Source organism: Diadema antillarum, unplaced genomic scaffold (assembly GCF_040938485.1).
Source record: "Diadema antillarum isolate AM-2024a unplaced genomic scaffold, OU_Dant_1.0 scf00000105, whole genome shotgun sequence".
Taxonomy (NCBI): domain Eukaryota; kingdom Metazoa; phylum Echinodermata; class Echinoidea; order Diadematoida; family Diadematidae; genus Diadema; species Diadema antillarum.
The window spans coordinates 448,855-474,131 of NW_027270994.1; the positions used below are offsets into that span (position 1 = coordinate 448,855).

At 39.1% G+C, this 25,277-nt stretch overlaps 1 protein-coding gene and 1 long non-coding RNA gene across 2 annotated transcripts; both read right to left on the minus strand.

Annotated features, from left to right (window-relative positions):
- LOC139719153 (uncharacterized) lies at positions 1-14,287 on the minus strand. Its single transcript, XM_071630587.1, has 9 exons — positions 14,237-14,287; positions 13,869-13,990; positions 13,321-13,426; positions 12,252-12,433; positions 9,600-11,906; positions 9,304-9,324; positions 8,232-8,273; positions 1,729-1,828; positions 1-838 (listed from the first exon to the last, which is right to left on the minus strand). The coding sequence occupies exons 1-9, from the start codon at positions 14,285-14,287 to the stop codon at positions 722-724; spliced, it is 3,048 nt and encodes a 1,015-aa protein (XP_071486688.1). The 3' UTR covers positions 1-721.
- Positions 14,288-22,065: 7,778 nt separating this feature from the next.
- LOC139719144 (uncharacterized) lies at positions 22,066-23,804 on the minus strand. The gene is made up of 3 exons (XR_011710070.1): positions 23,657-23,804; positions 23,199-23,295; positions 22,066-22,083 (listed from the first exon to the last, which is right to left on the minus strand). It is a non-coding gene; the product is annotated as an uncharacterized lncRNA (long non-coding RNA).
- Between the last annotated feature and the right edge of the window lie 1,473 nt (positions 23,805-25,277).

The following is a 25,277-nucleotide window of genomic DNA, read 5'->3' on the forward strand; positions in this document are numbered from 1 at the left end:
TCTTTGACGCTCCTGATATTTTGTGTTGCCAAACCTTGGTTGAGTACTTTAATATGGTCTATACACATCCAAAAAAGTTGTGTACACAGTTTTATTTGGTCTGATTTATGACACTCACTGTTATTGCTGATACAAATCTTATTCACTGATATTGTTTAAACACATTCTTGTTTGGTTGTGTTTTTATTTTTGTGGGGGAGGGAAATAAGGGGGCAGGAAATAAGGGGGAGGGGCATAATTACAACAGTGCTGAAAAATTATGTTACGATTTACGTGACATATAGTCAATCACTGAAAATTAAGAGAATATTAGAAAGCACAAGGGCATATTATGCTCCAAACTGTGTACTGGCAGTTTAAATACTGGAAGCACAAACAATTCACAACACCGAAGTTTTGACTCTTTTACATTTGCAGTGCATTCATTTGAATACACAGGCATACACTTCTTTGATATATCATACCAGAATATCTAATTATGTCTTGACCCGACTTCATGCATACGCACCAGAATAATTTGCTGTCACATACGAAAGATGTGACAAGTACAAAAACACATAAATAGAAGCATCAAGTTGCACATCAGAGGCAATATGTCACATGACAATATGGGCAGAAAGCACAAGTAGTTTCGTTAAATATCTGTAGAGACTGAATTTGAAGGTACATTCCTACACATGTATGGGATAAGTGTGAGAATGATTGGCTGTCAAGTTGGTCCCTACTTGCTGGGACTCGCGCAACGGCTGAAAGAGTTGAGCTGATCCCTTAGCGTGTCAATACACCAGGCCTGGCTGTCCAGAAGGTTGGCAACCTCCGACATGTAGGTTGAAAGGTCCTACAAGGAATGAAACGTGAATAGAGCAGAGAAATAATACATGTACTTTAGAATCAGACTAAACAAGAATGAGTTTTGATGCAAATGCAGTGGGTGAAGTTATGCATTTCACAGATGTGTAATGAAATGTACTTGACAGCAATTTTCATTTAGAGTAATACAGTGTACATCACAGAGTTTTGTAAAAATTACCATTGACAGTAATTCTAGAGTACCTCGCATTGATACACATATCTACATGGAGTGCAACACTGAACAGTAACTATGGAACAGATTTCCCTAAAAACTAAATGCAATATGAATAAAGGAAAACTAAACAAGTGCTACATTCATGGAATGTGAGAATGTAACATCCATTGTTAGTTGATGTAGCCAGAAGCAAACTTGTGTGATACTGAATTTTTGTGTCATCTGTATGAGAAATTTTTAGTAAAGTGTCTAAGGAGGTGAGGTTGACTACAAGTAATTCATCATATTCAAAGTGAGATAACTTGTTTTAATGTGCAATGTGATTTTACCACAAACTTCCAATAACTGATATTTACCCTCACCAAGGAAGGAGGTTATGTTTTCATTGGTGTTGGTTTGTTTGTTTGTTTGTTTGTCTGTGTGCAAAATAACTCAAAAAGTTGTGGACGGATTTGGGTGAAACTTGTAAGAAGAGTTGATAATGACACAAGGAACAGACGATTAAATTTTGGTTACATGGTTATCCAGGAATTTTTCTGGATTTTTGAAGGATTTAAAAAATATATTATTGCAGATAGGGCCAATGAACTTGGGAGTTCAAGCTGTGCATATTTGTGGATGGATGGATGGATGGATAGATGAATGAATGAATAAAGTACTAAAAAAATGAAAAGCATTTTGTGGGACAAGAAAATACTGACCATCTGGTTGGTCTTGAGCTGACCAATGAGTGCCCAGCCGGTCTCACAGAGTCGCAGTGTCTCTTCCAGCTGGTCTGAGTGGGCGGCCAGCAGGAGCTCCCTGGATGGGTGAGGGAAGGATGAGGGAGGGGGGAATGAGAGGGATTGCATTCCCATGCAAGGCAGGGTTTGAGTATGTGCACAGATTTCCTGCGAAAGCAAGACATTACATTCCTGAACTTGACAGTATTGATGATTTTAAGATTGTTCACAGTTTATCATGGAAGAGAAGACACATAAAATTAGGTATGACAAGAAAATTATATTCCCTTTTGCATCTAACCATCATTGCAGTTGCTTTGTGCTAAGTTTGTCGTGCACTACAAAGCCTGTCATAACGAAAACCTGGAGTCACAGAACATCCACTTTTCTGATATGGGTATATTTTAGAGTTTTGACAAATTAGCTTGAAGTTTGAATACAATCGAGCATGCTGGAAACTACACATCAAAGATAAAACTTGGGAATGCACTACTGTAAAAGTGGAAATTTCAACGGTCTAAAACTTTTGCGCATTTCGTGTGACCAGAAACTAGCAAAAAAATAAAAGCATGCAAATATTGTTGTTACATGCAATGCTATTTCATGTTTTGATTCTGGGGAATTAAAAATGCACAAAATTCATCTTATCCCGCCAAGTGCAAAAAGTCATTTGAGAAAAAATATACACTTTTACAATAGGTTTAGAGGGGACTAGCCATGACAAGTCAGGGGCCTTTGCTAGTACCCCATCTCAACTGCATTTAATTAGATATGGTGTTTCAGTTTATAGTGTTTGACATAATGTATTTATTTGCCTTTGCCCTTTATTTGTATGTAATTATACTTTGTAATATTAGTTACTTTTTATGAGATGTTGATATAAATATGAATTTAATTGGAATTGAATTGATTACTATTACAGATTCAAACCATCAGAGAAACCAGTTCAACACACATTAAAAGAGTTTCACATTTCTTGACATTTTTCAGACTCTGAAACTCTTACCAGTTCAGTAGTTAAGATGAACAGACATCCAATTTCTCATTTATCAATGAAATCACTTCAAATTACAATTTTCTGAGCTTGGATATCTGTGACTTTATCAGAACAACATGGTGCAATCACACACCTACTCTCTCCCCCAAACAACAACAACAACAATAATAATGACAACAACAAACAAACAAAAAACAAACAAACAAACAAACAAACAAACAAAGCCCCAAACAAATCAGTGGATCAAATAATGATGCTATTTAACAAGCTTCTATCGGAGAATAACATGACTTACATACTGACAAACAATCCAAGCTTACCAATTATTGTATCTTCTATAAAAACAACAACAACAACAACAAAAATGGACATAATTCTTATCTTCCTTTGATGAAGAATAAAAACAGTAATGCTGTACAAACTGAATATAAAAAATGTTAACCCTACTTCAGCTGAAGTAACAACTAGGGGACACAAAACTTTGTATGCTTGACTGGAAGATGACTGTAAAGTTTCAGTGCCACACTGAACAGTGAAAATGTAAACTTATTCAGTACTTGACATGTGAGGCTTTTCAGGCAAGACACACATGTGATGCCACTGCAATGCCTACAATGTGGCTGAAATGTATACACAATATTGCACGATATCCAAAGTCATGCTTGGCAAGGCAAGGCAAAATTTACTCCATACAAGAAGATGGGTGTTTGTTATCACCATACGTCAATTGAGGTTGACAAATTTTCTTTCTTTCATCCAAACACATAAACAAATGAAAACAAAACAAAACATAAAAAATGAGAGAAACAAAAACAGGAAGAGAACATAGCAATTAATTTCTTGCCATTAAATGCACTCATCTTTGGCTTATGCCAATATATCTTCCTATGAGAATGAGAAGGGCATTTGGTTGCCTCAAACACTTTGGTTTTAGTGGCAACTTACGCCCTTATCATTCTCACCCGATGATATCGCCCTAGCTCATATAGTCATACAATATTTTCTGGTTATTTTTCTGGTGTATCATTCAATGCAATCCAATGCTATGGTGTACAGCTGTATATCATATTGCATGTGTGTTAGTCAAATGCCAGGCACCTTTTGGATAAACATGATGATATACATACATGTACTAGTGATAGCAGATCACTTGTTATGTTTTCCCATGGGCAAAATATTTTAGCATGTTCTATAATGGGAGGACACTTGCATGTTATCAAATGGCAAATGACACCACATGTCTTAACGATGATTATTTTGGCACAATCGACAGAATGATTTTCTTCTTTTTTTTGTATGATATATGATACGAACAACTAATGATAGATAATTTATGATGCATGTATATATTGGGAAGCAGCTTGTAACAATTGAAGACACACTGTGGGCATGAGGAACAAAAGCTGTGTTATGCACGTTGTGGGTATGGTGGTGAGTACCCATTACCAAATACCATTTAGAGTACATATACTTTGACTACTGGTATTCAAATCCCTACAATGTCCACATTCCATATGTTCCTTCCCATGTTAGTCAATCATCTCTTGTATACGCCATATAGTTGGAGAAGAGGGACTTGTACAAGAGTTACATTGCAAGGGGTCAAATTCGCAATCAATGTGCAAGAACCACTTTGACTCAGTGAAAGAGAAGTGTCATTTTGCAAGAGATGAAAATAGCATTTTCCCACCTTGGTTATGATATCAACATACTTATGTTATGGGAGGCAATAATTTTGCAAGTTGCTCATATTGCGATTATCAGTGGACTTGCAAATGTGCAAATATACAAATGCTGTGAAATATACTGCATATAGAGTATATAATGAGGCATGCCTCAACTGTACATATAGCAGTGTATTATAAGGTACGTGTATGTACATTGCGGATATGAGTTTACATGGCCGCCGTTCACGTACAAGTGTATATGCATAAACAGGACTACGAGATCAGATAAAGCACTGTACACCTTTCAAATAAAGCTGGGTTAGTGAATTATACACTGCTTATGGGTAAGTATTAACGCCATGATATGAAAACTCTTTACATTTCAGAATGCTTGGTTTTTCAGCCTAAGAATACTGTGGGAAGTAGATGGCACATGAATGCCACAATAATATGAATCAAGGTACAGTGTATGTCAGGAATGAAGGTGACAACGGACAGTAGCAAGGAAGTTTGGGTGCTATCTGACACACATGAACTTTGCTGTGGTTATTAATAAGTGGTAAGTTCCAAATAGATAAGTAAAAAAATACAATTGCTTGAGATACTTGTATGTTGCAAATTCTAGAATCGAGAGCAAAATTACATTGTACATGCAGTGTTTAGTTCACAACAGTGGATTCTCTCAAGAAATCACTATCGTGCCGAACAGTCATTGCAGTCAAATAAAAAGGGATTTTGTTTTTCATCATGAAAGATATATAAAAACAAAACTTTTTCTTTCCACTGAAGATTCTATGCAGTTTTAAATCTATCAGGCTGAAAGGAAAACTGCATGCTTTTGGGCTAGAAAGTCACTTCACTTCTCTTATCAATATTCATTTCATGCCAAAAGTGATTACAGCATTATGACAATGGGGTCCAGTCCTCACACCTGGGGATTATTGCATAAAACTTTTTACCTGAGAGAGACTCATAAAATCTGAAATCTACGGTCAGCATGATTCTGCCATTGACTTAAAGGGATGGTATAGTATTGGAGGAGATGGGGATTGGGCTTTTAACTATTTTTGCAAGATACCAAGAAACCACTTATGAAATAATAGACTTTACCATTCTAAAAAAGAGGAATTCACAGTTTATTTGGTGAAAATTGGTTTTGGAATGGCTGAGACATCCTAAAACAAAGTAAAGCAAAGCGATTGTAATACAAGGTGGGTCCCACCTTGTATTAGGATTGCCCTGTTTTGGATATCTCAGTCATTTCAAAACCAATTTTCATAAAATAAATGTTGAATTCCTCTTGGAATTACATGCTCTTTCATATTTCATAAGAGATTTATCATTATCTCACCCAAAAATGTTAGAAACTTCAAATTAGGTCTCAACCAAAAGTATACAATCCCTTTAAATACGGGAAAAACTCGATTAAAAAGTAACCCAAGTTTCCTCACGTAAAAAGTTATATGCAATAGGCCCCTGGTGTGAAGATTTTGTAATAGTTTTTTTTTTTTTTCTTATGTGTCCCTGTATCACACAGAAAATACTCCAAGCAGTAAATAATGACTACTCTTTATCATTCTTCATTCAAGCATATACTACAGAAAATGAGCATGGCACAACTTGTACCTTTTTTTTTTGGGGGGGGGGGGGGGGGGGGGGAGGGGTGCTGTTGGCCAAAGACCAGTGATAACAAATGCTTCAATACAAAATGCATAACATATATGGTAGATAGGGTTGGTTATCAGAATAATAGTGAATCCTTAAATGATAACAGCAAGAATGAGTTGTGATATGTCAGGTTCACTCAATCTATATGCTGATGATGACAAGAGTGGATTTGCACACGGGGAAGGAAATAGCAGACAAAGAAATTCATCATATTACATGCATTGCAAGAATTTCTTCCGGAGTGTTAAAATCATTTCCAAGTTCAATTTGACTACAATAATTGGAATGACATCAAAGTACAACAAATATACTACGTAATCCTTTGTGTGCTTTGCATGTTAGTTGGCTTTTAAAAATACTTAACAGTTTTGTACACATTGTCCAAAGTGCCTGGCACATACAGGATTTAAAAAAAAATGTGCAACTTTTAAATTCTGAAACTTTCTTATCTACCTTATCTGATTTTAAATAAACCATCATTTTCTTTTATGTCAAGAAATCAGCTAGAACATGTAGCAAAGTATCTCTTTTATCAAGTTATAGTAACAGCACTCAATCTGATAAAAGACATAAATACAAGCTGTGAACAAAGAAGGAGGACTAGACTTGCACCTGGACTGATTTTTATTTGCTTTCAGCACTGCAATGAAAATATTGTGACTTTTGGGGAGCCTTAAAAAGAAGCAGGATTTTTAAATACATGGGAGGTTGATTGAAGCTAACACAAGGCGTACGTCAACTACAAGAAAACGTGAAAATGGAAACCATACACACAGTAAAGCCAGTCAGAACTTCAGGGCATGCTTTCAAAAGATAAACAAGTATGCATGGTACCTATCTAATTGTGCATGTTCATTATGGGCAGGATCTTTATATGAGTCCTGTCATGGTTACACCAAGACTGAATATAGATACAGCAGATAAATAGGGATGATGATCACACACAGTATAATTTGCCTGATCAAATGAAGGATAAATACAAAAGTAGCCAAAGTGAAATATAATCACATCTACTACGGCACAAGACATTCAAAATCTTTGAAAAAACAACAACAAACAAACAAACAAATGCTTCTATCACTACAGGTACAGGAGCACAGATGTCGAAAACCACAATGGACTATGAAACTACATACACACACACACACACACACACACACAAATCTGGCTCCATATACTTGTTGATTCACTAACATAAGGCTTGACACTAGCAGTGGCTCTCGCGCCACCAAAATTTGTGAGTGCATACAACTACATATACATTGTTTTTATGTGCTTTGCTCACCAAGGGGAAAGAACTTGCAGCTGAGTGCTTGATAACTGCATGCATTTTAAGAAAGCTGCAGCAACCAGTGTTGATAGATCACCTCTGGTTTTCATAACCAAACTTAGTCTATTATATGACCAATTTCAGCAAAACTGTTTTCTCTCACGGCCAAATTTTATCTAGATGCTACATGTATAATACATCTTGGTATACCCTACACATGAATAAAATAATTTTACAAGTATGTGCAGTGTTACAGAAAATCATGTTTATGCCTCAATTTAACCCGTCGAGAACGGGCTGATTTTGCTACGAGACAAGCTGATTTTGCTACAGCACGCATTTCTCATAGGCACCTGCCCGAGTATACTCGGGACTCGTCTTCAGCGGGTTAATACTGAATTTGTTAGACTTTGTGACCTTAATACTCAGAGTATGTGGTATTTGAAGCCCTTTATCATACCTGCCAATTCTCAATATCATATTTAATCATTATTTCAATATTTTTTTTTACATTAGGTAATTTTTATTTTCTTTCTTACTTCTTAGTCACAGTATGCATTATTTGCACGGACAGTCATAGTTTTTTTTTTTCATTGTATCACACATGCATACTGAGCTATGAATGATAAAGACCCTGAAAATATCATCCTACAACCTAACTGAATCAAATGAAGAGAAGTTAATGTTAGTGACCAAATGTACTAAAGATGTAATAACAATGAAAGAGCACTTGGCACTAGAGGACCAAACTAACAAGTACATGTACAGACATTTTGCAACAAACAAGCAAACATATAAATGAAATTAAGCACAATATTTCCATGCAGTGACATGCATGACATCACTTCTAACAACAGCACTGCCTATTAAAAAGAGTTACCTGGTGCTCTCGTTATTGTTTTGATGAGGAGTGGATGAGTGACTGGGTAAGTGAGGAGTGCTTTGTGTGTTGAAAGGTTGTGGGTGTGAGGAAATTTAGGGGTGCATAGGACAGAAAGAGAGAAACAAGGGAGGAAATAAAACAATTACAACCCAGCGTCAGATTTGACACAAACTCTACAGCAATCAGTGTGTGCTTGAACACGTCGAACAAGTTTTTTTTTTCTCATGACGTGTCACAAAATATGAACTACGTTTACAAGTATGATGGCAGTGGATCTACATCGTATGGGAAGAAATAATATTTACGTGTATGTGTCATCTTCCTTAATAGAGAACCTCCTCCTTCCCCCCCCCCCCCCCCCCCACCCACTTCATATAGCATACCTGGAACATACATTCTTTGGCCTGCTCTGCAAAACTTCTGTTTTTGATCAGCCTTCAAATGATATTGAATCCCTGCTGATTTTTACATGAAGTTCCAAATCCTAAAAAAATTACTATCACAATTAGTGTTCATCTATCATACTTTGTTTCACTACCCTGTGTAAAGCATGATTATGATAATTATGCATAATGAAAGTTCCTCATCATATGAGTACCAGGATATTTTGGCCTGTAAATTTCAACATAGATAGAAACCATCAAGATTTTTTGTTTTTAAAGCACAAAGGACAAATTCTCATCTCTCAGGAGTGAAATCTTCATTCAAGGTACTTCACAATCAACTTCATTGTCATGAAAGCGATCAAAGAATCGCAGAAACAGTAGTAAACACACATAAAAAACACAAACAAAAAACAGAAGTATCGATTTCCCTGATAGCATGTAGAATTTCAAATGGGTCTTCAAAAGCAGCAATGCACCATCATAAAAACAGAAAAGAAGAAGAAAACCAAAACAAATCTTCAAAAGAGCTTTTTCAAGCTAAACTCAGGCATCAATCCAAACCAAGCATAGAACACAAGAAAAGTGGAAGAAAAGTACAGTGATAAGATATCACTTCAAATTTTTTCATCTCACTACAGAATGAATGAACAAAAAAAAAAGGTGAAAATAATTTGTTTGCCTACCAGCTTTGTTCAGATTCTTTTCTGAAAGAACAAAGTGTGAATACAAACATCCCATGTAAACATACAATGCAATGGATGTTCAATAATACGAAAGGATTTAAGTGGCTTCAAATGAAAACAAAAATATTGCCCATGAAAATCATTGAAATGATTCAAAATTAACTAATATGACATTTTCATGACAGAGTTCAAGATTTCTTTGACCTACTGCCGCTAGAGGCATTTAATTGAATGGTACAGTACTTGTATGCATTTGTTACATTGTTTCTTCTTTAAGTCTCTAAAGTCATAAATACCTTGCACGTTCAGCAGCCGAATGCTGTCTCTGGTACACAGGCCTTGGTGAGGGCTGGAGCAGCGAGTCCATCGATCCGTTCAGCTGTCCCTCTGGTGCTATGTTGCCAGGTGAAGATTGCAGGAGGTTGCCATCACTCTTGGATTTCCAGAGGGTTGTACGAGGTGAGACAGGCAGGACCACTTCCTCACAGTCCATGTCTTCGCTCACGGCAGTGGCAAACGACTCACTGGGTTTGGAGGTCGATGTTTGATCAGGCTTTGAGGGGGATTGTGCGGCTGACAGGGGCAGATTCTTGGTGGGCTGGTCAGGCTTTGTTGGTGACTGGATGGTTGAGAAGGAAAGATGCATGAGGGAAGAATCCATGCCAAGAGATTCATGCTTGAATGCCTTGGGGGTCGAAGATACTGCTACGTTTTGTCTGGATTTGCTCTGGGTTGGGGTAAAATACGCAGAACCTGATGAACCGGCCTGTGGAACGAAGCCTCTGGGTTCAGATGCATTCACTTGCTCTGCTGAAGGTAAGCCTGGATATTGTTGGCCAACAGGCACTGGTCTGTCTAAGGATAGGCATTCTGCAGAGTTTGACGATGCCTGGACAACCCTAGTGGGTTTTGGTGATGACTTTATCACAAGCTCCTGTCCGTCTGTTACTCTTCTGCTTTGCCATCCTGGACTGTCACCTGGAAGCTCCTGATTCACAGATGGTGGTGTCGTACCATGTTGTCCATTTAATGAGAACCCTGAATGGTGGAACTTCTCTTTCAAGATGTGAGATTTTCCATGTGATGACATTGCGTTAGCTGGTCCCAGAATATCATGATCACTTCCACCATGATTCTCTTGTATATGATTAAGCCCTAAGTTTGCGGCACTGATTGGTGATGATGCTGAGGCTCCTGTCTCAGTTTGCTGAACACGTGACGCTCCTGCAACGGCACTGAGATCAAATGCTGACGGAGACATTTGGGGATTCTGCAAACTGCTGGCACCAAACAGCTCTTTCCTAGCATTTTTCTGAGGTTCATCGATTCCTTGCAATGGTGGCTCATCCCTGTGGAACTTGTCCTCTGATATGACCCTCATCCAGGGCTCCGAACCTGGCCTTGGGCTGAGGGGCACTGGAGATCTCTGCAGAGAGCGCTCAATCTCTGCCAACAGCTCCGTTGTGCTGCTACTGCTTGACCTGCTCCCAACTGGACAGTCAGAGCTGGAAGTCCTCTCCCGCTTTTCTCTCTCCTGCACAGACTCGCCATTTTGACTGCTCCTGCTAGCTTCATCCGCAGTGTATCTTTTGTGTGTCCTAGAGACAACTCTTCCACTGGACACTGGCGTATGAATTTCAGTATCATCATCAGGCATGTAACCACTCTCATGCTCGTCTTGACTTTTTTGTCTGGGACTTTTGTAGTACCTTGGGTTGGGTATATCAAATCTGTATGGCACATTGCTCTCCAGGTCCTGCCTCTCCTGTTCTGCCTTGGTCTTGTCCTCCACCGGTTTTTCTCTTGATGGACTCTCTAGATACCTTGGATTCTCAAACTCAAGTTTTTGAGGACGAGGGACAGCCTGGGGCAAGGCTGCTTCCCGGTTGCTACCGTTTTGATCTGCACCCCAGACTGGGAGACTGCTGTTCAGGAATGCCTTCTTCATCCTTTCACGGGCCTCTGGTGTCCGCTTTGATGGAGTCTCATCCCTCGTGGACTGAGCAACTTGTTCCAGTCTGCTCCTATTAGCAGCAGACCTCATTCTCCTCTCCTCCAAGGCTCTGTTTTCCCTAAACTTTGCACCTGACTGGATGACCTTTCTCTTTCCTGAAGATTTGCTCTTGCTTAGCTTCAAGCTATCGTCCAATTTCAGTCGCTGCACAATATCAGCCCCACTGCCCTTTTTCTTTTCCACTTTCCCTTGTCCACCGACTAATGAGGTATTCTTCAGATTGTGATGCGATGCTGATTTCTTGTTCAATGCGTTACCCACCGCTGGTGAACTTTCCACTTTAGTTGGTGATGTATCAGGAGCACTCTTCCTTCTAATGTTCCCTCTATTTTCACCGACAGCCTTGGTACCACTAGCTGCTGTTGTGGAGCTTGTTCGTCTTGACAGCTCACGTTTGGTCTTTGGAGATGCACCCTGTGCAGGTGGAGATGTTTCTTGCTTGGATTTCCTTGTCTTAAATGGTGTGGATGTGTTGCTTGGGCTAAAATTGGATGGAGTCGGAGGATGCTTCGGGGTTGCCACGCTGAATGTTTGAATGGTAGGAGATGGGCTGCCTCCAAATCCTCCTTCTTGCCGTAGTTCCTTTACCCTATTAAACAACAAAATTATATGGAAAGATTCATTTCCTCAAACTGAATACACACGATCTCCTTCTACAAAAAGTGACAATGACCATGTCAGAGGAAATATAATTTTGAAGCTCAGATTTATGATTGTACGGACACAAAAGAGTAAATTCAAACTCCCATTTTTACGAACTTCATGGGTCCACACAAATCAGAGCACTGCCCCAAATATTGCGTTCAAAATATTGTTGGTCAATGAATACATTGTAAAGTACATGCACTAGACATGAAAATCCATCTAGCACTACAGCGAGACTCCCACAGGGCAGAATACAAAATTACTCCACTTTGATATCAGTGTCACCCACCTGTCAGCGTATCTGAGCGTGTTGAGGGTGTGGTCCACGGCACTGGCATTGGGGGACACACAGGCTATCATGCAGGTGCGGGACTGGCCCAGGAAAGAGTCTCGCAGGACCTGGGTCAGCTTGCTCTGTCTGAACGGGGTGTGGCGCTTCTCTTGGTCCAGAGCACGGATGCACTCCTTGAGCTGCAAAGGGAGATGGGAGGGAGCAGTATTGGCATTGACTGGGAAAGTGAAACTTTGAATTATTCAGATTCAGATTCAGATTCATATTTTTTTATTGTCCATTTAGGAAATTCTTTTTGTTGGCATATGGGCGTATACATAGGAATATCTACATACATACATACATACATTGTACATACATACAATTATACAGAAATATGGAATGATGAATAATGAGTGCTGTATTATCCATATATTTTGCATGGTTTTTATTCTTAAATTTTGTGAGTAGGGTGCTACAATGTATTCACAAATCTTTAAGCACACAAAAATATCAGCTCTGATCCCGACATGATTGCAACTTACACACATACATTTCTTTGTCCATTGCTGTACCCCATGATTGCGAATTAAACCACTCGTGACTTCGTTGGGAAGTTCCTATTTGCAAAAAAAAAAATGACACTCACTATTATGTATGGTGAAATGCTCCCCCCCCCCTCCCCCCCACCCAACTATGATGACATTGTACCCTTTCTGATGAATGTATAACCATCAATTGATACTGGGAAACAGGCAGTCAGAACAATCATTTAAATTCACATAAGTGCTCACTGGGTTTGCATATGATCATTTTTATTCATATCAAATCTATCAAATAACATGTTCTCTCCTCTTCAGCAGCCAACATATGCATATGAAAAACAGAACAAGGAACTGGAAGTGGATAGGAGAGATATACAGCGCAATGAAAATTTAACACATATATTTTGAAAATATTTCACAAAAATCAAACTTTGTGATCCTATTCTGAACCCCCTAAAGAAAAGGGAAGAGGCTGGAAACACAGAACAAGCATCTCTTTTCAATGCTGAAAGGCTGTTGTTAAATAGGTGAATTGTCATTACCGCTAAAAGGCTGGTGTTGATTTCTGCTCCCTCTTGCCTAGTGATCTTGTCAGGGTCGGACATGTCACATGCTCTCTCACTCCCTGCTAGGTCAATGAAAGAAAACCTGTGAAAAAAAAAACAACAACAAAAGAAGCAAACCATTAATCGTAAACTACTGAGATTTCAAATGCTCTTTAAATCAAATTGTCTCAATTCTAAGCAATTAAACAAAAATTAAAGGAATGTTCATTAAAAAAAAAAGGCTTTGTGAATGTTTGCCTGATAAGGAATTGCTTCACCTTTCAGAACCTCAAACTCAAAACACCATCAATGTTCTATACAAGGAGGTCATCATTCACCTACTGGTAGCATATTCTCTTTAAAGATACTCTTGCTCAAGATATCTAAATGATTTTCACACTAACTTTTTACATTCACATGTTAAGCACTTACATGACGCTTGTACAGTTGCATAATACTTGAATATGTAACAGCCTATTGAATACCTCTGGTAATAAGTTTAGTTTAGTTCCACAGAAATTAGGTATACTGGAGCAGAAACTTACTTGCTCACTTGGTTCCCTGCTTTGTCCTTGAGCTGGATCTGGAGTATTGCATGTGATCTAGATGAGTCTGCATTCACCCCTGACACACCAACCACTCGAACACTGTTTCCACTCTCAACAACCTAAACAAATGTGGAAAAGATGTGAAATATGACAAGAGAATGGTATGACATCTAGCAAATCAAATGGATGCGGCTCCCTGTGAGAACTACAACAGCATCAAAAACATTCAATGTCACTACATGGATCTGCTCTTCCTGTTATTAAAAGATATGATAACCATTATCATATCAAATGGTATTGGGATTCTATTCATTCCTGTGGAAAACATAATGATTGACAGGATTTGTGACTAGAAAGAAAACCACTTGGATGATGGTTTCAGGAATAGCAACATTCTTCATCAAATTCAATGACATAACAACAGAAATCAAGAATGTTACACTGTACCTTTTACAGCCACTACACAGACAATGATGAAGAAGTGAGTGTTTGCTGATTAACAGAAGACAAATCCAGCCAATTAAGTCCTCAAAGACATTCAACAGAGGCACTGTTTATGCTCTCAACGTTCCAAGTAGCATTATGAAGTGTCAACACATGCGCACACATGTCGGTATTAAAACAGACTGAAGCCACACACTTCGACTATATGATTGGACGCGCAGCCTTACAAGTGCCATCACTTTTCTCCAAAAGTGCAGTGAAGCGTGACGCATCATCATCAACAAAGACGAGATGGAAGAGAACTGGTGCAGGTTTGTGTACAGAGCTACACAGTGTGAACAATGCAGGTGTGACAAGGGACCCGGCTTCAAGGTTAGATAAGCAGAGCACCTATTTAACTTGGATCCCAGGGGGTGGAGCTGAATGTGACCAATCTGCATCTGGCACCCCATACACTGCACTGCATTGTTCTTCCTTTCCATATATGATTCAATAAAGCACATATACACACCTGCAGACAGATATATGCACACAGATATACCACACATATATACCACACACATACACAAAACATTCATCACAGCATGTTTCAATGATTGTCATGGCTCTGGCTAAAAAAATAATAATAATAAAAGAAAAAATATTAAAAATGGACAATGTTCTTTTGGAAATCTCATCTATATTTTACACACAACATTCATACCACATAGTTCAGCCTGGTGGGTGAAAAATTGTATGTGTGGCAGTGAATAGCAATAACTACACTGTATATCAATCTCACTATACACATTTTGCATCAACACAGCAAAGGCAGTTAACGACTCCAATTACAATCATCAACCCCGTGCGTATAAGACTTTGTGACTAATCAAGAGTAAATTTACCTGTCTGAATTTCTTCCAAGCTAGTCATGTATACATAATCTACCTGTCCCTTTCCTTTCTCAAATTTTGTGGAGTAAACAGAAAAGGGTATGCTCAGTGAGATACAACACACTGTCAACATTTGTTTTAGGGGACTTGCAGGTGGATTTGGTATGACTACATCATTTTCTGCTTCTCTTGGCACTGGCTGAGCAAGCAGCTTTGCTTGCAGAGTAAAGTTTATCTTACAAGCACACACATAAGGGCTTTTTACACTTGTGTTTCTTAACCCCGGACTTTCTCTGACCCAGGACTATCGTTAGTCCCGTACCAATTTTTTCAGCTTTTTACACTCGCCAATTAGTCCCGTACTATCTCTTGTCCGGGGCTAAGGAGAAAACTGACCTTTTTACACTCGTATTTCTTAGCCCCGGACTTTCCAAACCACATGAATATTCATAATTACGCTGTATACTGTACACGTACACGCATGCATCGGCAGCACTTGATTACCTCAGTAGTGTAGCCCGTCTATATGTCAAAAATTCGACCTTGATTTTTCCGAGAAAATGGGAAAAAATGAGAGTAATAAATATAAAAATAGCATCGCTATGTATTTTGTTGAAAATCAGGTCACGTACTTTGGAGAGGTCAGAGAGCTTATAGTAATAATGTAGCCTTGAAAATAGGGAGGAGCGGGCAAATCAGAAAGTGAGAAAAAGAAAATTATGAATGTATCGATAAATTTATAGTATTGATGCTGAGTTGATAAAAATTTGTTTTGACGGGATAAAGCCCGTAGAGCTGCTGGAGGAACGAGAGCAATGTGAGGAAGAAATGTGCGGGTACGAAGTGTACACTGATGAGCGCCGGACATATCAGACAGTGACCGACGGTCAGAGCAGACAGCGAGTGAAACAGTATATCATGACTGGACGAAGTCTACTGTGAAATGCGAGGGTACGAAGTGTACTCTGATGACCGACGGTCAGAGCAGACAGCGAGTGAAACAGTATATCATGAATGGACGACGTCTACTGTGAAATGCGAGGGTACGAAGTGTACTCTGATGATCGATTTGCATATCAGACAGGGAGTGAAACAGAATATGACATGTAGTATGGAGGCTGTGTCGATGAACATTTGTTTTGACGGGATAAAGCCATAACTGTGAGAGGTACTAGGGTAATTAAGACATGTGAGGGTACGAAGTGTACTCTGATAAGGTCAGAAAACTTACAGTAAAAATATGACATTGAAGAGGACGTAGTTGTACAATAGGAGAGGAAGGAGATGTTTGATAGAAGAGGGATAATTATGCAAGAGTGAGCGAAAAATACTCTGATGAGGTCAGAAAACCGATAGTAAAAATATGTCCTCGAAGAGGAAGGAGTTGTCTGATAGAAGAGGGCTAATATGCAAGAGTGAGCGAAAAGTGCACTGCTGAGGTCAGAAAACTTATGGTAAAAATATAACCTTGAAGCTGTTAAAAATAGAGGAAAACGATGCAAAATAAGCCGATTGTGATGAGCTCTGATACATTTATAAAGAGTGAACATGAACAACATCGATCATTCTACAGGTAAAATCAGTATTGCGATCTTTGTCTTGAACGTGTAGCAGTTTGAGTTAACTGAGAAAATGGCCTCTTACAGTTATTCTGATGCCAGTGCCTATGTGAATGATGAGGGGGATGTTGTTGGTGTTTCCAAGGGACGAAATGAGGACGGTGACAGTTCGGCATCAATGGTGAGTACATTATCGGGTTTTTTTTTATGGATATGTCTAACACAGATGATTTTAGAAAAGTTGATTGTCACAAAATTAAAATACAAATTAAGTATAGTTTATTACGTCTATCACTTAATTACAGTGCCGTAGGGACATACTGCATTATTATGAGTCTACGTTTCAAACAATCCTACGTTTTAGTTATTTCTATTCCTTTCATTGTTATTTTTTTTTGTAGAATTCCTCCACGAGTGGATATGCTGGAAAGTCAGCGACGTCACCATTTACTTTCGAGGAAGGAGCCATTCCCTTTCACTTGGGTTCAACACGCTTTGTTGTAGTGAAAATATATCAAGGCACTGTCTACGTGAACATTCGCGATTATTATCAAAATCATCTTGGCAAGATGTGCGCGGCTTTGAGGGGTATAAACCTTACTGTGGAGCAGTGGGAAAAGATGCGTGATGCGATGTTTCCAATTTCGCGTGCGATTAACCAGTTGCAAAAAGAGGCCAAAAAGCAACAACTACAACAACAGCAGAAAAGGAAGAGGGAGAACAGCAACTCCCATTCATATTCTCGCAGCACTTCTTGGCAAGGTCCCGATTATTATCATTAATGGTCTAACAGAACTCGCGCTTCTATTTTTTACCCACCCCCTATAGATGAATATCCACTATGACTACTTCTACTGCTAATAATAATAATAATAATAATAATAATTTTTTCGATAGGTCAAAGCTGAACTTACCCACCACAAGGAAATGAGAAGCATAAAACCATTGCCCGCTGCCAAACACGTGTCGGTAGATGAGATTCGGGAGATGGTGACATCGAAGAGGGCCAGTGAGACGAGCGGAAAGGACGAGAAGGAGATGGGAGCAGATCAGGACGGCGAGAAAAGGAGGGAGAGATCAAACCTGATTGATATTCCCAATGATATCCACTGCATCACCCGTACGACCTATGCCGGACCGTTCATCACAGCCACCAAAGTGATCATGAAAAAGATCAACGAACTTGTACTGGAGAAATGCTACGGTTGTCAAACGAATCATCCTAGTCAGAAACACCACGAGTGTCTGTGGTTAGACTGGGAAGCGAAGATAGACACATACATGGATTCAGCAATATCGCAACTGACGGAGTCGGAGTTCATAGAGAACTTGGACGCCGTGTACGACATGGACAATTTGTGGGAGGATGAACGTTTGATAGTCCTGTGCGAGGCTGTGGAGTTTTATCACTTTTACTTGCGTACACCAGAGGTGGTGGAAGAACTATCGCAATACATAAAGTTACACTGCTAGTCACTTTTGGCACGAGTGTATGATAATGTTACATTATCGCGATGCACTATGCATTGAATAACAACAATAATTCAATTGCCTATCTGATCTGTCAATAACGCATTAAAAATTGAAGCCGAGCAATCCAATTGGGATCGAATATGAAGAAGAACTACAGTTTCGACGTGTCATACTGTTGGTATTTTCTCGTCACATGAAAGGTTGAAAGAAAGAGAGAGAGGAGGGGAAGTAGAGAATGATATTTTGTCTTTCGTTAAAAATTGCACATATATATATATATATATATATGTATTGTTTGCCTGTACGAGTGTTCGGTGTGATACGTTCAACTAATTATCCAAACGGGATCTTGTGTGAGAACCTATTACACACACACACACACACACACACACACACACACAAATAATGATTGATAGAGAGAGAGAGAGAGAGAGAGATAGGAGGGGAGGAACAGAGATGAGTTTTCGTGGTTCGTTAGAAATTACACTGTATATTATATATATATATATATATATATATATATATATATATATATATATATATTACTTGCATGTACGAGTGTTCAGTGTGATTTGTTTAATTATCCAAAAGGGATCTTGTGGACATGCCATCCCATTACACACACACACACACACACACATACACGCAACCCTGAAAAATTATAAAGTACGATAGCCCAGGGACATCGCCCTTTGCTCCTTCGAAAATACAAAGTTCAAACGTCTCAGAGTGCACAAACAAGTTTTAAAAATAAGGGTATTACAGTAAGGTGACCGGCGGATGTCTCTTTGTCTTTCTTGAAAAACACAGCCCTAAAAAAAAAATTATAAAGTACGATAGCCCATGGACATCGTCCTTTGCTTCTTCGAAATACGAAATTCAATCGTCTCAGAGTGAACAAACAAGTTTTAAAAATAAGGGTACTACAGTAAGGTGACCGGCGGATGTCTTTATGTTTTTCTTGAAAAAAAAAATCTAAAGTACATTAGCCCATGGATAGCGTCCTTTGTTTCTTCGTCGAAATACAGAGTTCATACGTCTCAGATTGAACAAACAAGTTTTAAAAATAAGTGTACTATAGTAAGATGATCGGTGGACGTTCCTTTTCCTTTTTTAAAACAGTCCTTAAAAAAAAAAAAAGTTTACGCAATATGATGTAAGAAGCTAGTACCATAATCACTGTACATAAAGCCCCTTGCTCTGACCAGTATAAATATAACTTGCGAGAACTGGAGTACAACCGTTCGAAAAAAAAAAATGGACAGTCAAAGCAGTGACGGAGCTGTTGCTGGCTGAAGCCAGACCATATCCCCGCGGGGACTATGGCTTTTTCCTTACCCCCGGGAGTCCAAATACCAATGTTCCAAGGACTGCCCCGCAATGGGGATGGTGACATCATCATCCCCTTAGAGCTGCTAATGGCAGTTCAAACGCCAGATGAAGAAGATTACATTTGGTAACTCTTCTTCTTCATCACACACCACGTGAGTATACCCTTACCTGTGTTTTTTTTTCCTAGAACCGTGTACTATTTTTGTACCTTGCATGTTCACTCGAATATAAATTGACAGTCCGTGTTCTGACGTATCATCATTATCATTCTAGCAGCATGGATTCCAATACATTTAACGAGAGACTGACAATATGCAATTCGCTTGACGATTTGAATGCATTGTTAATGGAATATGAACAGTACCAGGGTAAGTGTCATACGTTCATTCATCCCTACAAGAAATGTATGGTTTCTTGCGTGTTTGTGTCTGTGTCTTTGTGTTTTGCCAGTCATTCTCTATTTTCTTTTTTATCTTTGTTTTTTCCTTCTTTTTTACCTTCACATATAGACCAACGTCTGCCACCAACACCACCACCACCATCACCATCACAACTCACATCACCCCTAGCGACCGAAGCCGGCCCCCGGACCAGCCAAACACATTTTCCACCGCTTTCCACCGAACCACCACTACCTGACATCTCTGCTGCTCCTGCCCAGCAAGGCGGCACCAACACCACCGCGGAGGAGGAGGAAAAGGAGGAGGAGGAGCAGGAGGAGCAGCAGGAGGAGAAGGAGGAGGAGGAGGAGGAAGCAGATACACCCAGCACTTCTCACGAGTCGCCATCTCCCTCATACTTTCTTCGACGAGTGAGTCAAAGAACCAATAAGAAATTTAAAGCCAATGTTGTTGATTACACCGTCTCTTTTCCTACTCATAACGAACTGACGCCACTGATAGATGCCTTGCCGCGTGCCAGTAGTTTGTTTCAACGTATAGTAGATGATATGATAAGAGATGCTCGTGATCACGACATGATTCGACTCGTTTTTAATACTCCCAAGTTAGACAAGCCCGTAAGTCTTCCTTTTGTGAGAAAAGATCAGCTAAGTCACGATGTGTTCATGCAAAAGTTAGAGGCAACCTTACAGTCCCACGAAGAAATAACCTTGGACGAAACGGTAGCTTTCAACGTGATACATATGGAAATGCCAGTAGGTGGTAAGAGGAATAGGAGAAAATGTTCGGATTACGATGAATTACTGAAAACCATGCGATGTGTGTTGCGCATTAATAATAATACTGACAATGACAGAATGTGTTGTGCAAGAGCGATCGTGACCATGATAGCCAAAATTGAAAATCACCCCCAAAAGCGATCTATTCAACTCGGTACTAGATTACAGAGACAAATGGCTAGACAGTTGCACGAAGCTGCTGGTATACCCATCGAGCAGTTGTGTGGTATTCCGGAAATTAAACGTTTCGAACAAACTCCCATGATGTTGCAAATTGTGTTACGGTTCGACTTGTCCCGCAGTCAGCCGAGCGGACGAATATGTAGAATGTCACAAATGTAATCGTAGATTTAAGAACGCTACTTGTTTGAAAAATCATGTCGAAAATAAAGTGTGCGAGACCATGTACAGGTGCGTGACGTGTGACAGAAATGTCAGCGTGGAACTCTTAAAAAAACACAAGCGCGAGCATGACTGTAGCAAGAAATTTTGCAAACACTGTCAGGGCTTTTTTCCGTTCAATCATCAGTGTTATGTCTCACCCGAACCCCTCGAGAAAAATAAACAAAAAAGTTATATATTTTTTGATTTCGAGTGCACTCAAGAGAGTGGGATACACGTGCCCAATTACTGCGTGGCCCAAATTACCTGTTTTGAATGTCGTGACCAAGCTATCGACACTCCTTGTACGCATTGTGGAGAAAAGAGACAATTCATTTTCAAAGGACCCACGACTGGCGATGATTTTTGTAAATGGTTGATAGACGAGCATTCCAACGTCATAGCAGTGGCCCACAATATGAAAGGGTATGATGGGATGTTTGTTCTTGATTATCTCTATCGCAATTGCATCATTCCCAAGATGATTTTGAACGGTGCAAAGATCATGAGCATTGATATCTCCTTGAATGACATCAAGATCATCGACTCCCTCAATTTCTTACCAATGCCTCTGGCGAACATGCCCAAAACTTTCGGTATTGAAGAACTACAAAAGGGATACTTTCCTCACTTTTTTAACACGACCAAAAACCAGGCGTACACGGGTCCCCTACCCGATGTCAAATATTATGGTCCCGATAGTATGTCTTGCGCCAAAAGGCAAGAATTTTTGAAATGGTACGAGAGCGAGAAATCCAAGAACAAGGAATTTATCATGGCAGAACAATTACACGCATATTGCGTCAGCGATGTCGACATCCTGCGCAAATGTTGTATGCGCTTTCAGGACCTATTTTTTCAAGCTACCAACGGCGTCATCCCCTTTCCAGTCAGTGGGGTTGAAGGAAACCTGGGCTGCTGGCACACCATCCATACTCTCTGTGCAGAGGAGAGCTCCAGTCTCCCAATTCCTATATCACAAGAACAGCATGAAGTGAAAATGATGATGACAATAATGATGATGATGATGGTCATAATACTAATAAACAAATTCTTACCAAGCTTACAGTATGCCAGTACGAGGGGTATCACGGTGTTATTTAAGAATGAAGCAAAATGTACTCAGACACACGGAGCAAGCAGCGCCACATAATATGTCACCACACAAAGAAGCAATGAATCTAAGTCTGTGAATGGTGGGTAATTTCATCTTTTCATTCAAAACTATAGTACAAAAAATGGATATAATACTTTGAACCCCTCTCAGTTAAAAAAATAGCAAGCTCTAGATCTGCCCGCAAACGCTAAGATGACACCTCCTCCTAGGTCAGACAAGGCAATTAGCTGTCTCGTGCATGTGCAGAACACCATTTTTTGCCTAATAGTGCCATATTTAAGTGTTCATGTTGCAGATCTAAAGCTCACTAATACACTTATAGACAAAAACTGCATGACTGAACTTATTGTCAAAACATTCTTCAAACCCACTCAGGATTAGCATTTTAAACTGCTTATAACACTGTATAATATGGAAAGAAACCAACTGCAGATTGTGCTGCTATAATGTTGTGTTTTAGTTCGTTTGATTTGCCCTTTTTCCCTTTTTCTATTATTTCAGGTCTACTTTTGTGATAAATTTGTGTTTCAAATACATCTTGTCCTGATACATGAATTATTGTTAGCAAAGGCCATAGCATGTATTGCTAAGAAATTTAAAAATCTCAATTCGCTTGGCAGATGACACTCACTGGCCTACACAAACAGTTATCCACGAAATGGAATACCCTGATCTCAATAGCATGATACTATCACCATGCTAATGCAGAATTCACTCTCATTTACAGTCTTTCCACTGTCTTATTCTCTTATTTAAAGTGCAGAGAAACCTTGCCAAATGTATGACGTGCTACATGAAAACAGCCCTAGTTTATCAGTCCTATGGCTTGCAAATATTTGTTCCTCATCACAGCTTAACATAATTAAAGTGGTGTGTCTCTTGAACCACAAATAATGTTTGCATGAAAAACTGATATGGTACAGGTGTGGATAAAAGTAGGAAGTGATTCAATGATTCAAAGTATCTTACCACAGATAGACAGAGAACTCTGGAATGCCAGAACAGCTGACAATGTATGGGTGGGTGTAGGAGAGTGCCAATGCAGAATACTCCAATTTTGCACCACCTTTACAAACAAATAAACATAAAACAATAAAAACATACAAGCATCCAAAGGAAAAAAAAAGTCTAGTAACCAATATGTGATGGCATTGATACACTATCATAGAACATTAAAATGTCCTAATTGCCTCTACAACGCAATGGAAAGCAATATCAGACATGAGTTTAGCATTGCTTGCCATTTTGACAATTCTGTGCTTGCAGTAACTGATCTTAGCACCTGCAATAAAGTTGTTACATAAAACTTCAAAGCCAAAGAAAATATGAGGTCAATAGTAAACAATCTAGTTGCTTTGAACTTGGCTTACACTGTAGATAATAGCAATGAAGTGAAAACGATTTAGAATGGTTCAGAATATACATACCTTGGCATTCTGCTCTCTTAGCCATACTCGGGTAGGAGTATACAAAAATCCTGGGATTCAAGCACAGTTCTGAGAAGGCAAAGAGATGCTGGGAACCACTCACGGCGAGGACACCAACGCCTTCACCGGGAGAGGGGAAGACAACTTCTCGCTTGTTGGTAGTGTCAATGAACTTGATGTTGTTTCCACACCCATGGCAAAGTGTGCTCTTGTTGATAAAGCTGGCTGATGAGCCATTGTACCCCTGGGTCCATCTGTAGTACATGAAGCATGGATATGATAGGTTAACAATTGTGTCAGCATCTAAAGTAAACAAAAATTAATCAAAATGAATGTGCATGCACACATCAAGAATAGTCTACATTATATGACATGTTCACAAAAATGTACATCTAAAGAATTGACAGCTTACAAATTGTGTACTAGAGCTACACTCTAGACCATATCTTAAAATTTTACAGACATTATTTTTATATGTTTTGCAAAAATTTCTGTGTTAGGGTGCTAATGTACTTTCACACCTCCTCATCAATGGACCTCCAAACATGCATGAACTCACTTTAAAATCCAACAACCACAAATATAGTCCAGTATTAATGGAATTTTTGCTGTTTAGACACTTTACATTTGTCATACACTTTGTAGTACAACGATCAAAGCTAGTTCGTTCTGCGATATCTGCGTTGCACAGGAGCAGACAGCGCAGCATGGTACATGTTATAAAAAACATGTTCACAGCACTGTAGCGAGCACAGTGATTGATCTGAATTTAGCAATCTCGAGATAGCAATTACAGCAAGTTCTTCTTTGGTATCTGTAAAAAAATCTGTTTTCCGCCTTTCCCTTAGCATGTACCGAGTCTTGCGGTAGCGACTGATTGAGGTTTGGGGTTGTTGTTCATGTTATGTGTGTGTGTACACTGTATGTGTGTGTGTGTGTGAAGGTGTGTGTGTGTGAATGAAAGAAAATTGTGAAATATGTGGTTATGGTTACGACAAGGGTGAAAGTATACACAGAGAAAGGATATGAAAAGGGGGTAAGGAATTGAATGAAAAGATACTGAAAAGGTAAAAAAATAAAACAAAAGGCTTACAAAATAGAAAGTTCACTTCAAATAAAAACAAAAGATAATGGAGGAAAGAAAAGAAACTGGCATATACAGTAAAGAAAGCAAGGGAGAGATGGATATGTTTGAAAAGAAAAGCAGAAAGCAAAGAAGGAATAGAGATTGAAAACAAAAAAGCACAGTTAGCACAATTACATGTAGAAATATAGAAGTATAGAACAGGATGAATCAAAATTGGATGTGCTAAACGTATTTAGTACTGCGGTCTGTGCCGATTGCTTTTCAAATCAAAAGAAATAGCATCGCTTTTCAGTTGCAGCATTTAAAGCAATCAAGATTTTCTGATACTTGTTAACGCTAAAGTGTTAAAACTTAATTTCTACATAGACTATGCTATCTGAATTTGTTTGGAAACTCAGACTTCAGAATCAGACGCTGATTTATGATAACTGATATTTTAATTTAGGTTAGCCGTTAGGCTCCCTAAAATGAATGATTAGTGTCACGTCTCACTCGTTAAACTAGACCGATTGGCAATGGCAATTGGTCTAACTA